Source organism: Canis lupus, chromosome 1, assembly GCF_003254725.2.
Source record: "Canis lupus dingo isolate Sandy chromosome 1, ASM325472v2, whole genome shotgun sequence".
Classification (NCBI taxonomy): domain Eukaryota; kingdom Metazoa; phylum Chordata; class Mammalia; order Carnivora; family Canidae; genus Canis; species Canis lupus.
Window position 1 is genome coordinate 119305667 of NC_064243.1, and position 13970 is coordinate 119319636.

Here is a 13970-nt window from a genome sequence, read left to right on the forward strand (position 1 = left end):
TTCTATTGGCGCCCAGGAAGGGCACCCAGCCTGCTGTTCTGGGTTCTTGCCCCTCCTCAGCCGTTGGCACAGGCTCTGCCCACAGCCCTCACGCAGGGAGTGGGGGGCAGGCGGGGTGCCCATTATTTTTCTTTTCATTTTTCTCCTTAGGCTAAATGTCTAGAAAGTGAGAAGCATGGAGTTCTCAACAAAATCATAGAAGGCAATATTCGCTTGGGAAGGTTAAAGGAAAAAGTCAAGGTAAGTGGAACCATTAGCCTCAGTGGTTCCATTTTCAAATGGAAACAATGGCTTACTGGGGTCAGATTTCCATGTTTAAGAAAATGATTCATTTTGCATGTATGCATCACTAATCATTCACAGGGTTAAGCAGTATTGCTTATGGCACCAACCCCCTCATTAAATAAACCAGTTTATCTACACAATAAGATACCATACAGCTGTTTAAAAAAAAGAAAAGGGGCTACGGAAAAATCTCCAGGCTCTACCCTGAGTTTAATGTTCAGGCTTTATGCTCAAGCCCAGCATCAGTTGGTTTGGTTAGAGAACGGAGTTGACCCTCACCTCTCTAGCTTTATCCTAATTGCTCCCCCCCCCATTCCCCCCAGTTTCTCTGCCCAAGAAAACCACTGTCATGGTATCAGCTCTCTTCCCTTAGGCCATCTCCCTTACCTGACCACCTCCCATCCCTCTGAAATGTGTGTTCCGACTGCCAGCCTCTGCATCTGCATCCACAGCCTTACCAGCCAAATGGACTCCTCAGAAGCAGGAGCAGGGGTGCAGGCAGGCTAGGGCCTGGGGGGAAGGCAGGGAACCTATGGGTTTTGAAGGGGAAGGTCTATGAGTGCATGTAGCTGTAGCGTGGGGAATAAGACTTGGGACCTCTGTCGGAGATGATTAAAAAAGGGCCTAACAAAAAAATTAAAAATTAAATAAATGAATGAATGAATGAATGAATGAATAAAAATAAAAAAGGGCCTAACATGTGGAGAAATAGATTGATGACATTTACTATGTTGGAAAATTACCAACAAATGAAGCATTGGCTAGCTCTGTGTAAACAAGTGTGGTTACTGAGTGAACAGCGTGTGTATGTATATACGTACATATGTATGTAAATATATGTCACAACTTTGTTTTGTTTTAGGGAATATGCGTCCTCAATTATTTAATTTTTAAACGTTAAACAAAATTTAACATATAGTTGCTCAGATCCAAGCATATGCCCGCCCTAAGGCAAAGAATAGACTACCCCCCCGCCCCGTGTTTCATGAATATTGCTTAAATAACACAAATGTCAAGTTTTTGGAAGCCACATTGCCTGTACATCTTGATTTTCAAGTGGTACAGACAGAGATGCTACCTGAGGGGCTTTCTGGTTCCCAGTAGGGTCTGCCCCATGCAACATCCCTGAGCTGTCCTGATCTGGATTCTGGGCCTTCCCCAGGGAAGATCACCTGCATCTACCCAAATTCAGAGAAGACTAGCTCACCGCCAGCACATCACTGTTTTCGTTTATTTTGGTCAGTGGCCTTTGTGGTGAGGGGTGATCCCACCACAGGTCCAGGGAAGTCATTCCTTCTGTGGGTCAGAGCAGCTCCACTCCTGTTCCCAAATGTGGGCTTTTAGGCATGATGCCATTGAAGAAAGGGTTGCTTTGCTAAAGGAGAATTGAAAATGCTGCATGAGTCTTCCGCCCAGAACTCAGGGCAACTTATCCTTTGGCTTTAGGTGGTAGGAATGGTTTGATTTAACCCGATAGCTTTCAGATTTGTGTTGACTTCTAAAATGTCATCAGGGATTCCTAATAGACATCATCGTTTTCTGGGAATTTTATTTCTGACACTGTTTTAAAGTAAGAGAGGATATGCTAAGTTTTATCTTCAAAGTAGGCTTAGTTGTTACAATCTAACTAGGCAGGATAAAGAAAAAGAAATCCCTATCTAGACACACCTTAGTGAGACTGCACAACACCAAAGGCAAAGATAAAATCTTTTAAAGTGGCCAGATGGTGCAAATGTGTTTTTTACCCATTTTGTACCTTCAAGGTGAAAAATTAAGAAGTTTGACAATACAGAGCATTTGGCAGTGACATGAAGCAGTGGGAACTTTTCTGTGTAGCTGCTGCGGCTGGAAAGGAGTTTAAACCATTAGTAGAGTAGAACATTCACACAGCTCACAACCCAGCCATCCCTCCCTTATCCTTTCCAGACAAGAAAACTCACAGATGTGCACCAGAAATCATGTAAAGAAATGGTCGAATCGGGGACGCCTGGGTGGCTCAGTGGTTGAGCACCTGCTCCTGGCTCAGGGTGTGATCCTTGGTCTTGGGATCGAGTCCCACATCAGGCTCCCTGCCTGGAGCCTGCCTCTCCCTCTGCCTTTCTCTCTCTGTGTCTTTTATGAGTAAATAAAATCAAAGAAAGAGAGAGAGAGAGAGAGGGAGAAAGAGAAAGAAAGAAAGAAAGAAAGAAAGAAAGAAAGAAAGAAAGAAAGAAAGAAAGAAAGAAAGAAAGAAAGAAAGAAGAAAGAAAGAAGAAAGAAAGAAGAAAGAAAGAAAGAAAGAAAGAAAGAAAGAAAGAAAGAAAGAAAGAAAGAAAGAAAGAGAAAGGAAGGGAAGGGAAGGGAAAGGAAGGAGAAGAAAGAAAGAAAAGAAAGAAAAGAAAAGAAAAGAAAAGAAAGAAAAGAAAAAAGAAAAGAAGAAAAGAAAAGAAAAAGAAAAGAAAAGAGAAGATCGAATCAGCATTATTGTCCCAAACAAAACGACCCCGTATCCATCAGCAGTGGAACAGATAAATTGTGATGCATCCAGAAGGAATACCTAATAGCAATGAAAATGAATAATTATATTTACTGTATTGTGGGTGAATCGCACAAGCATAATATTGAGTGAAAGGAACATAACACGTATGAGTGCCTGTAATATGATTGTGTTTATATAAAGTTTAAAACAGGTAAAATTAAATTGTTTGGGGCACTCGTAGGTTGTAAAACAAAATGAAAAATAAGGAAAAGATTTTAGCAAAAATGAGATTAATGATTACAGTCAGTCCTTGAACCAACCCCCCACGCAGTTGAAAATCCATGTGTAACTTTTGACTCCCCTACTCTTGACCACAAACCTTACAAATAACATTAACAGCCAATTGATATGTATTTTATATGTTATGTGTCACCTTCTAACAGACTATGTACTTCATTGGCTTTTGTCTATACCCCCAGGCCAGACTAGAAGCTCCGCAGGGACAGGGATTCTTTTCTGTTTTTGTTCACTGGTATATCCCAAGCACCTAAAATAGCACCTGGCACATAATGTTCAATAAATGCAATAACCAATAATCATTTGGGGAATTAATTAAATAATATATTTTACAATTTAAATTCAACAAAATCAAAAGCTGTATACAAAACAGTATCTCAATTCTCAGAAAGGCTAGAAGGAATACACCATACTATTAATGATGGGACTCTAAAGAGAAGTATTTTGAGTGATAATGAGGAATCATGGGCTTGGAGGTTTTTGTTTTTCATTTTTTTTTCTTCCCTGCTCTGGGTTTCCTGTTGGCTATTGTTTCGGAAAGAGGAGGTCTGATCTTCAGGGTGTTTGGCCTTATCTTAGGAATGTATCTCATTATCATTCATCTGGATAAGATCCTACAAAGGATCCACCCAGCGCGTAACCCCCCCCCCCCCCCCCCACCAGGACACCTGAGAGCTGGATCCAGGTTAGGGTGGATCTCTGAGGAAGTAAAGGTTAGAGACCTAGAAAAGGCTGAGAAAATTCGAGGATAACATCTTAGAAAACCCCAGCAAAATAGGACTCCCCAAAGCGAAGACGTCACCTTTGAAATCAGGGCTGTGTTGTGATCTGAGAAAAACAGAGCTGCAGGCAGGAGCTCTTCCGAATCAAGCTGGATTCAGAGGCCTGAGAAGGGGCTACTAGAGGGGTGGTTTGGAAAGCCTGGAAGCCCAGCCCATCATGCTGCACCCTCCCGGGAACCTCATCTCATCCCAGAGGGATTCATGGGCCTCCAGAGAAAAATAAGAAAAATAGAAGTACAATTTTCCTGCACATGAAGAAAATGCATCAGAAATAATGTTACCACAAAGATCAAAATTATAAACTATACCCAAAAGTGAACTGATAGGTAGATAAGTAAAGAGATAGGTAGCTGGAAAGCTAAAACTTAAAAATAAAATAAGACAAAGAGAGGAAGGCGAACCACAAGAGACTCTTAAATGTAGGGAAAACTGAGGGTCACTGGAGGGGCTGTGCGTGAGGGAATGGGGTACCTGGGGGATGGGCATTAAGGAGGACACATGATGGAATGATAACTGGTGGTATATGCAACTGATGAATCACCAAATTCTACCCCTGAAACTAATACTACGCTATATGCACACTAACTTGAATTTAAATAAAATCTTGAAAAATAAAATAAAACTTAATAAAGCCATCAAATCGAGGAAGAAATCCTACAAAGCAGAGATAGGTGGTCAGACAAAGGCAGATGTGACCTGGAATTGACACAACTCTGGGAAGAAATAGAAGGAAAGGAACAACTGCTTCAGAGATGCAGATGAAATTACAGGGAACACAAGGAGAAAGATACCTTAAATGTGCAACAAGGACATAAAGAGAGAAATGAGCAATTTAAAGACAGAAAGGTGGAAGTAAAGATGTAAAAAGAATGCAATAGAGAGGGATAAGACATTCAATGTGCTTATTGTTAAGAGTCCCCAAAGAAGAAATCAAAACAGTTCTGAACAATAATTCATAAAAAGCTTTTTGAAATAAATGACTTGAATCTACATACTGAAAGGACTTTAAGACAAAGAAAGAAGGGGCGCCTGGCTGGCTTAGACGGTGGAGCATGTGACTCTCGATCTCGGGGTTGTGTTTCTTGCCCTGCCTTGGGTGTAGAGATTACTTAAAAATAAAATCTCTTAAAAACAAAGACAGGGGCGCCTGAGTGGCTCAGTCAGTTGAGCGTCCAACCCTTGGTTTCAGCTCAGGTTGTGATATCGGGGTCATAGGATCGAGCCCCACATCAAGCTCCGTGCTCAGCACAGAGTCTGCTTGTCCCTCTCCCTCTGCTCCCCATCCCCTCTCTCTCCCTATCTCCGATAAATAAATAAATAAAATCTTAAAAAAATAAATATATATATTATATATATATAAAGAAAACCTTGGACACCCAGGCAAAAGGCCAAGTCATAAGAGAAAAAAAACATGTCGGCATCATAGTTCTCAACAGTAATGCTGAATGCCAAGAGCAATGCCTTCTATAAATATTCAAGAAAACAGAGTATGAGCCAAGGATGTTTCCATCCAACCAAGCTACTCTTCAGACGGTTTTGACCGAGTAAGAGCTCCGGGCACATTTTTCCCATAAATCTCACCTAAAGATTAATCAGCTTGAGTTCAGCCTGTCAAGAAACAATTGGGCAAATTTCAGAAAAGTACTGGTATCGAGCAAAGGATGTATTTAACTGGGAACTAAGACTTCAGCGAAGCTGGGATAAGGCCGATGGAATAAAACGTAAATGTTTTTTGACAACGTGGAATTAATGCAACCAAGGAAAAACTGATAGGTGAGGGCGGTAGGAAAGTAGAAAGTAGAGCAAACTAGCTGATTGCTTCATATTGTCATAACGGAGAGTTCAGAGGATATCATTTCAAGCTGAAAAAGCAAGGAGAAGCTTAAGCACATTTAAGTAGGGGAAGAAAAGATCGTTGTGAGCCAACATTATGTTACCTTTGATAAATGAGAGGACTAAGGAGATGTAATCTAGAGGCATGAGAATAAAAGTCACCACAAGAACCCAGAGATCCATTCCTAAACAGTAGAATTACAACAGTGAAAAGAACAGAGAAGATGGACTACATTAAAGTCTTTAAAAATGTATGTAGGTTAATGAAATAACAAAATTGATAAATCAATGGGAATGAGCTTAATTCACCCACTAAAAGAAAAACGTTTTTTTGGATTAGATAGTGAAGCAAACAGTATTCCGTGATAGAGCCAAGAGCCAGTCTGAAACAAAGTACATCAGAAAGCTGAAGAGTAAAAGGATGAGTAAAGATCATCTAGATTTATGCAAACAAAAAGAAAGGAAGTTGCAATCTTTATACGTGCCGAGATGGAGTTTGGGAGAAAAGCACTAAATGAGACCAAAAAAAAGGAGCTCTTCTAATATAAAAGACTGCAATTAATAGTATATAGTAGCTACAGATATCTCTGCACTAAATAAACATAGCAGATATATAAAGTACAGACTATAGGACATGCAAAGAGAAATGGAAACATGGTTAATAGCTTTAATCTCTTGGTCCAAGACAGATCAAGAGATTAAACAAAAGGAACTAAGGATACAGAAGATCTAACAACGTAATCTATAAGGTTTATTTAGGGGTGTGTATGTATATTTACACAGAACAATTGATCAATTGATTGTTGATTGGCTACGAAAAAAAAAAACCCCGAGAGTAGAAATAAGGCACATTTGTTGTTGTTTTTTTAAGGCACATTTGTTGATCAAAAAGATGAGAACCAGAAACACAAAATCAGAAAGCAAAAAAATATTCTTTTACCTGGAAATGTGAAAACCATGAGGTAGACCAACACCTGGGTCAGAGAGGATGTATAAACTGTCAGCTTCTACACGGAATTGAATCTGCGTGAACTAAAAATTAGCATCTATGTGACAACAGTTTTAGAAATGCTCAGAGGGAAGTCATAACCTTAAATACTATACAATAAAAATGTAAAAGGAAAATCTATGAACCCGGCTTTTATCTCTGTCATCTCCTTACCAATAAGTATAACAAACCTTGCCAGCTTGGTCTGTTTTTATTTGTAGCATGTAAAAAATGGCATGATGCACATTAGAAATTTGCTTTTATATGATACTTGACATTCCTTGTTTTATTTTTCTCTGACTTTTATGATGCAGACTTGCCCTCCCAGATCAGATTTATTCACGGGTGTTTTCATCCTCTCTAGGGGCTCTGATAGCCCAGATGGGGAGGGTATGCGCCTGGGAAGCCATCCCTGGGGCCACAGGCAGCACGCCCTTGCTCACTCGGTGCCTCCTCCTCCCCCCAGGGGTACAAGAAACAGGCGGCACTGAAAGTGGGTGACATCAGTCACCGCCTGACAGAGCAGCAGGAAGACTTTGCCAGCAAGACAGCCCAGTACCAGCAAGAGATGAGGCACCTCCATCGGATGCTGCAAGACAAGCAGGATATCCTAGACCAGGCCCTCCAGCAGAAGAGGTATGGCCACCCCAGCTCCATAGAGCAGGCTTAGTTTTGAATATTTGCTAGAACTTTCTAGTAAAACCCTCTGGACCTGTTTTGTCTATTTAAAAAAAATTTTTTTAAGATTTTATTTATTTATTCATGAGAGACAGAGAGAGAGAAACACAGGCAGAGGGAAAAGCAGGCTCCCTGAGGGGAGCCTGATGCGGGACTCGATCCTAGGACCCCGGGATCATGCCCTGAGCCAGACAGACGCTCAACCGCTGAGCCACCCAGGCATCCCTGTTTTGTTTATTTTTTACATTCAAATTTAATCTGAATGTAATATTGGTCTTGATTTTTATTTGCTCATTTTCTTTTTAAATTCTTCCCCCCAGGGGATCCCTGGGTGGCTCAGCGGTTTGGCGCCTGCCTTTGGCCCAGGACGCGATCCTGGAGTTCCGGGATCAAGTCCCATGTCAGGCTCTCTGCATGGAGCCTGCTTCTCCCTCCTCTGTGTCTCTGCCTCTCTCTCTCTCTCTCACTATGTCTATCAGAAATAAATAAATAAATCTTAAAAAAAATAAAAAATAAAAAATAAAAAATAAATTCTTACCCCCAGCCGTTGACGTACAGGATTGTGTAAGGTTGAGGTGTATAATGTGGTGATTTGATACAGGTACATCTTGTGAAATGACCACTGCCGTCAGGTTAGTTAGCACCTCCCTCACCTCCCCTAACTGCCATCTCGTTGTGGTGCTGGTGGCAGTGGCGGTGGTTATGGTGGGGACGTTGAAAATCCACCCTCTTAGCAACTTTCCGGTGTACAGCACAGTGTGGTTACCTGCAGTCACCACACTGTGCTCCTCATTTTCTTTAATCCCCCTTTTGGAACTCCTCATTGTGGGGGCGCCTGGGTGGCTCAGTCGGTTAAGCATCTGCCAGTGGCTCAGGTCATGGTCCTGGGGTCCCAGGATTGAGCCCTATGTCAGGCTCCCTGCTCGGCAGGGAGTCTGCCTCTACCTCTCCCTCTGCCCCTGCTCCTGCTCCTGTGCTCTCTCTCTCTCTCTCTCTCTCTCTCTTGCTCACTCTCTCCCAAGTAAACAAAATTAAAAAAAAAAAAAAGAGAGAACTAATTGTTTGAATATTGGACTTCTTAAATCAGTCCGGGCCTCTCATTGTCTTTCCCTCTTTTCTATTCTCTGATACTTTTGCTTTATTCAATTTTCTTGGGAGGTTTTTGATTAAATGTCTCATTTCTGTTCTTTCTTTTTCTTTTCTTCTTCTTCTTTTTTTTTCCCCCCATTTCTGGGGATTTAAAAATCTAATGATTCCTTTTTTGTAAGATCATAATCATAAGAATATGGGTGCATTATGTTTTCTGTATCTGTAAAGTACTGAATCAGTTAGTTACACTGCATCCTTTAAACACATGCTAGAGGAAGCGTTGCCAGCATGTTAAAAACTTCACCAGAGAATGTCGCCTGGTCCGGAGAACGTCACCTGGTCCTTGCAGGTGAACTTGGTTGGTCCCTCATGTTGTTTTGGTTTCATACTTGAGTCTGCCCTTTCACAATGGCCGTGCTGTCTTTGAGAGATTGGGATATAAACTGATACATGCAGAAGAATCATAATACAGTCTTGGGATTATCTCCAAGTTCTAGGAGGATCCGTGTATTGGACGTCAGCCGGAATGCAGATACCTGTTTGTTTTCCATCAGCCAGATGCTTCTTAAGCGTAAGGCTGAATGAAGTCTTACTGTCGTGTTTTTTGTAGTCACAGAAGTTCTTACCACCATAAACGGCTGCTTTGTGAAAAGTTGGGCCAATACCAAATTTCTTGCCAGACAGGAGGTTTGGAGTTGCATTAATAAAATGGCACTTTGTTTTTCACTTTCTCCCTCATTCCACATCTGTCCTTAAATGGTTTGAGAGTTATGTATTCTTTCTTTCTTTTTTCTTTTTTTTTTAGATTTTTTTTTTTTTTTATTCATGATAGAGAGAAAGAGAGAGAGAGAGAAAGAGAGGCAGACACATGCAGAGGGAGAAGCAGGCTCCATGCTGGGAGCCTGACGCGGGACTCGATCCTGGGACCCCAGGACCATGCCCTGAGCAAAGGCAGGAGCTGAACCGCTGAGCCACCAAGGGATCCCCCCCCTTTTTTAAGATTTCGTTTATTTGACAGAGCACACGCAGGGCTAAATCCCCTGAGATCATGACCTGAGCTGAAGACAGACGCTTAACCTACTGAGCCACCCAGGCACCCCTCTGCATTCCATTTCTGTACTTTCAGTGGTTACCATTGAAATTTTACCATGGATGTTTAGCATTAAAAATCTAAATTTAGGGGGATCACTGGGTGGCTCAGTGGTTTAGCGCCTATCTTTGGCCCTGGGCATGATCCTGGAGTCCTGGGATCAAGTCCCGCATCAGGCTCCCTCCATGGAGCCTGCTCCTTCTCTCTCTCTCTCTCACACACACACACACATGAATAAATAAAATCTTTAAAAAAAAAAATCTAAATTTAGGGGGTCCTGGGTGGCTCATTTGGTTTTGGTGACCAACTCTTGATCTTTCAACTCAGGTCTTGGTCTCAGGCTTGTAAGTTCAAGCCCTATGTTGGGCTCAAAACAAAACAAAAATAAATAAATTTAACATCTCTACATTTCTTTCCCCCAACACAAGATCTAATGCTCTTATCTAATTCTTACCCCCCTCAAGGTATATGATGTTGGTGCCTAGTGTCATTAGGTAGATAAAAGTGAAAAACAAAGATCTATTTTATATCATTATTGTTAGCCCCCCCCCCAAATTATATGTTACTGGTTTCTATACAGTTCTTTATTTTGATGTACCTGTAGGTACCGATTACTTACTGATTATTATTAAAACAAGACAACAGACCCAAAATGGGCCTCACATCACCAAAGCAAGGCTGGGCTTAATTACAATTTTGGCTCTACCAGGAGGGAATCTTTAACTAGTCAATCAGTAATTGCCAGTTGGCACTAGTTAGGTCCTGAGCCTGGTTGACCCTGTCATCCCCTGAAGGAGAGTAACTTTGCAATAATCACCCCCATTTTTGCCTAGTACAACTTCCTTGTTCCTGCTCCCATCTGCCTATAAAAGTCTTTTATTTTGTACAGCTCCTCAGAGCTCTTTCTCTCTGCGAGGCAGGGTGCTGCCCAATATTAGTTGAGTTTTGCTCAAATAAACTCTTAAAATTTTCTCATTTCCTTAGTTTATCTCTTAACATGTTCTCTCTTACGTCTCAGACTTTATTTCTCAGGTTAGCTTCCTTCCTCCTAAAACCCATCATTTAGAAGTTTCTTTAGTAAGAGTCTGTTGGGAGTAAGCTTTCTTAGTTTCTGTTTATCTGAAAATGTCCACATTTCTCCTTCATCCTTGTAGGATCATTTTTGCTAACTACAGAATTTTACCTTGACAGTCTTTTTTTCTCAGCATATTCTGTGTTCTCTGTTTGAGAAGTCTGTTTTGACAAGTCCCTGATGAGCCTTTTGTCATTTTTAAAAATAATTGACCTGAGGCGGCTGGGGGGCTCAATTGGTTAAGCATCCAACTCTTGGTTTCAGCTCAGGTTGTGATCTCAGGTTGTGAGATTGAGCCCCTGTAAGGCTCTGCACTCAGCTGGGAGTCTGCTTGGGATTATCTCCCTCTCTTTCTGCCCCTTCCCCTGCTTGTCTGCTCTCTCTCTCTCATATATAAATAATTTTTTTTTAAAGTTCTCTTCTGTCACTTGTATTCTGTAATTTCTTAGGTATGTGTTTATCTGGAGGCTTCTTTTTGCTTGTCTGGTTGGTGTAAATTATTCTATCTGTGGTTTTGTGTCTTTCATTAGTCCAGAAAACTCTCTTTTCTTAAAATAAGCCATTATTTCTTAAATCATTTCTCCTTATTCTTTCTAAATGTCCTTCTGGAGCTCAGATTAAATGTATGTTGGACCTTCTTACTGAATCCTCTACGTGCCTTGTCTTAAATTTTCTCCCCCTTGTTTTTAAGATCCGCATTCTGGGTAATTCTTTCGCTCAATATTCCTGTTTACTAATTCTCTCTTCAGCTGTGTTCACTGTAGTGTTTAACCCAGCCATCGGGTTTTTTTGTTTTGTTTTGTTCTTGTTTTTGTTTTTTTTTGGAGGGGGCTGTTATTTCAAAAACAGTGTACTTCATTTTCAGTTCTATTTGGTTCTCTTGAAAAGCTGCCTATTTGTTTTTAAAATAAATTCCTGGTCTTTGCTTATTTTAAAAACATCTTTTATTTCTTTTAACATTTCATTTGTAGTTATTTTTTCAATATCTGAAATTTGGGGGAGTTTAAATTTGTTTTTGTTTTGGCTCTTGCTCTGTGTGGCTTGTTTCTATGTACAGTAGCTTTTTAACTATGAACATGTATATGGTTGCATTTAATCTGTGGAATCCTAAGGTTGTCAATTAAGGTGGTTTTTCCTCTATAGAAAGTTTGCATTTGCTTCTCTTTGGTGCTAAAGCATATTCCCAACCTGGAGCCACTTTTAATTTCATTATTAATTTTGAAAATAGGCTGTTTTAACATCACTGGAACATTGAGGGCCCTTTGTGTACCTCTACTTACCTGCCCAGTTGTGGAACACGTAGTTCAGAGTGTTTCTAGGAAGAAGGGGAGAAAGGTGGATACGTGTGAGCCCTGGGGGCTTTCTGGCACGGGCTTTTGTCCTCAAAGCAATAAGCAATACCAACACACATTGCCTGCATGTGTGCTTTCAGCTTAGTCTTTATTCTCTTCTGCCTTTAGAGATTTCCTATTCTTGTTTTGAGTTTGGCCAAACATTGATCATGATTGCTGTGATTTATCAAGCATGTAGTCCAGAAAAGAGAAATGTGGGGTTCTTTTTTAAACACAGTTTAATTAAATAGCGCCCAACGTTCAGTGAACATTAGAGGGTCTCGGAGAAAGCAACAGTTCACAAGAGGAGTGATGCTGGACAAGTGGGCACGTCGCTGGCCTCCCTGAATCCCATTGTCCTCCTCCACAAACAGCAGCACTCAGTGCACTTGGTAGCACCTTCCATAACCACCGGGCCGTGTCAGCAAAGGAGCCGGCCTCGCCACCTGCCCTCCTACATGTGGCCCACTGTTCCCGCCGGGCTGGGACTGGTCCCCCTCACTCTCCCATTGGGTCCTCTGTCCTGTGAGGTGGTAGCTGGGGCCCTGGTCTGTTCCCCCAGGAGCCCATGGCCCCACGAGGACATGAATATCTTTTCGGCCTTGTTTCCCCAGCACTCCCCATGGTACCTGTCACAGAGCCCCTTCCTTTACGTGTGTACCTTGGTCCCTCTGGGTGCTCACCCCGGCATGCAGTCTGACTAGGCCGGTCTTCTCTGTGTCCTCAGCGACGAGCCCCACGCCACGCAGTCCCCCCCTCACCCCCAGACTAACTCCTTATGGCCAGGACCCTCATTGGCTCTGTGGCTGGGTGTTGTGAGAGGTGCCTGAGGGTCGGCCAGGTCCCAGCGGGGACAGGTAGCGGGGACACAGGGAGGCTTGCAGGATTTGTGCGATGCGGACACCCACAGCCGGGCCCTTGTGCTATGGGTTAGTCCATGCAGTCACTGTATTTTATTCTTCTACGTGTTAATTCTACAGAGAGCAAAGGTCCAAAATAAAGGAAAAGGCACAACTCAGTATTTATTCTCTTCCCAGAGGACCTCAGCGTTTCATTCAACCCCAGCAGCCTTTGCCTCAGAACCCAGGCATCATGGGATCTGTTCTCTGACATCAAGCATTCTTCCCTTGGAGTTCTTGCCACTTTAGGATTCCTAAGGGCTCTAGAAATATTTTTCTCCTTGTGCTATTTTAAACTTTTCCCTTTTTTTCGTGTATCTCCCTCAGAGAAATGGAAGGTGAGCTCGAGGTGGTTTGGCAGTCTACCTCCAAGGAAAACCAGAGAATCCGCGAGCTGCTGCAGGTCGCGCTGGAGAGGCCGGGTGTGTGGGACAGCACCGGGGGGACACCCTGGGCCACAGCCCCAACCACGGTGACGTGAAGCCATAGCCCGTGCGGGGACCGGTGACCGGGACCCCCCGCCCAGAGCCCTGCTTTTACCCAGGACCCAGAGGTGCACAGGGAGGGCAAACCCCCACCTCCCGCCGCAGCGTCTCCCCTCCTGGGGGCACCAGAGAAGTAAAGTTCTCAGAAATGTGATGTGTGTTTGCACATTTTGCTTTATTTGGGGAGCACGGTGCCGAGCTGCTGTGCCAGTACGTGGCCTCTGGCTTCCGTGGCTCCAGGTGACAGTGACCTCCTGGGCGGGCCTGGCCCCGAGCTCCCAGGCCTGTCGCTGGGCAAGGGCCCAAGGGAACGGCTTGGGGCACCGGGTGCTCACGCTGCGGGCAGTGGCGGTGCTGGCAGGTGCTCTGGGCTCTGTTTTAGCATTTGGGGAAAGATGGGTGCCAGCCCTCACGGCCTAGTAAGCTCTACAAGGTGCCCCCTGCCCCGTCCCTTCCCTCCTCAGCCTCCTAGAAAGGCGATTTTTCTGGGGCCACCCAGTGCTAAGGTGTGGTCGCTGCCCGGCCGCCAGGGGCCAGGGTCCTGCTGCTCCCGGGCCCCTCCTTGGGCGGGCTGGTCCCCCCTCCCCCCACAGGGCCACCCCCTGGCGCCTCCTGCCGGTGGTGCCCACCCCTGGTGCGGCTTGGCCCCGACCTGCTGGCTGCCCAGCAGGGAGCAGGATCCC

At 43.4% G+C, this 13970-nt stretch overlaps 1 protein-coding gene across 10 annotated transcripts in view; it reads left to right on the top strand.

Annotated features, from left to right (window-relative positions):
• CEP89 (centrosomal protein 89) overlaps nt 1–13441 on the top strand; it is a 73310-nt gene extending 59869 nt beyond the window's left edge. For all 10 annotated transcript variants that reach the window (XM_025425218.3, XM_035706702.2, XM_035706688.2 and 7 more), the window contains 3 exons: nt 151–240; nt 7110–7279; nt 13130–13441. In XM_025425218.3, the coding sequence (XP_025281003.1) occupies nt 151–240; nt 7110–7279; nt 13130–13283 (414 nt within the window). In that variant the 3' untranslated portion in view covers nt 13284–13441. The remainder of the gene's footprint in view (nt 1–150; nt 241–7109; nt 7280–13129) is intronic.
• Nucleotides 13442–13970: the final 529 nt, after the last annotated feature.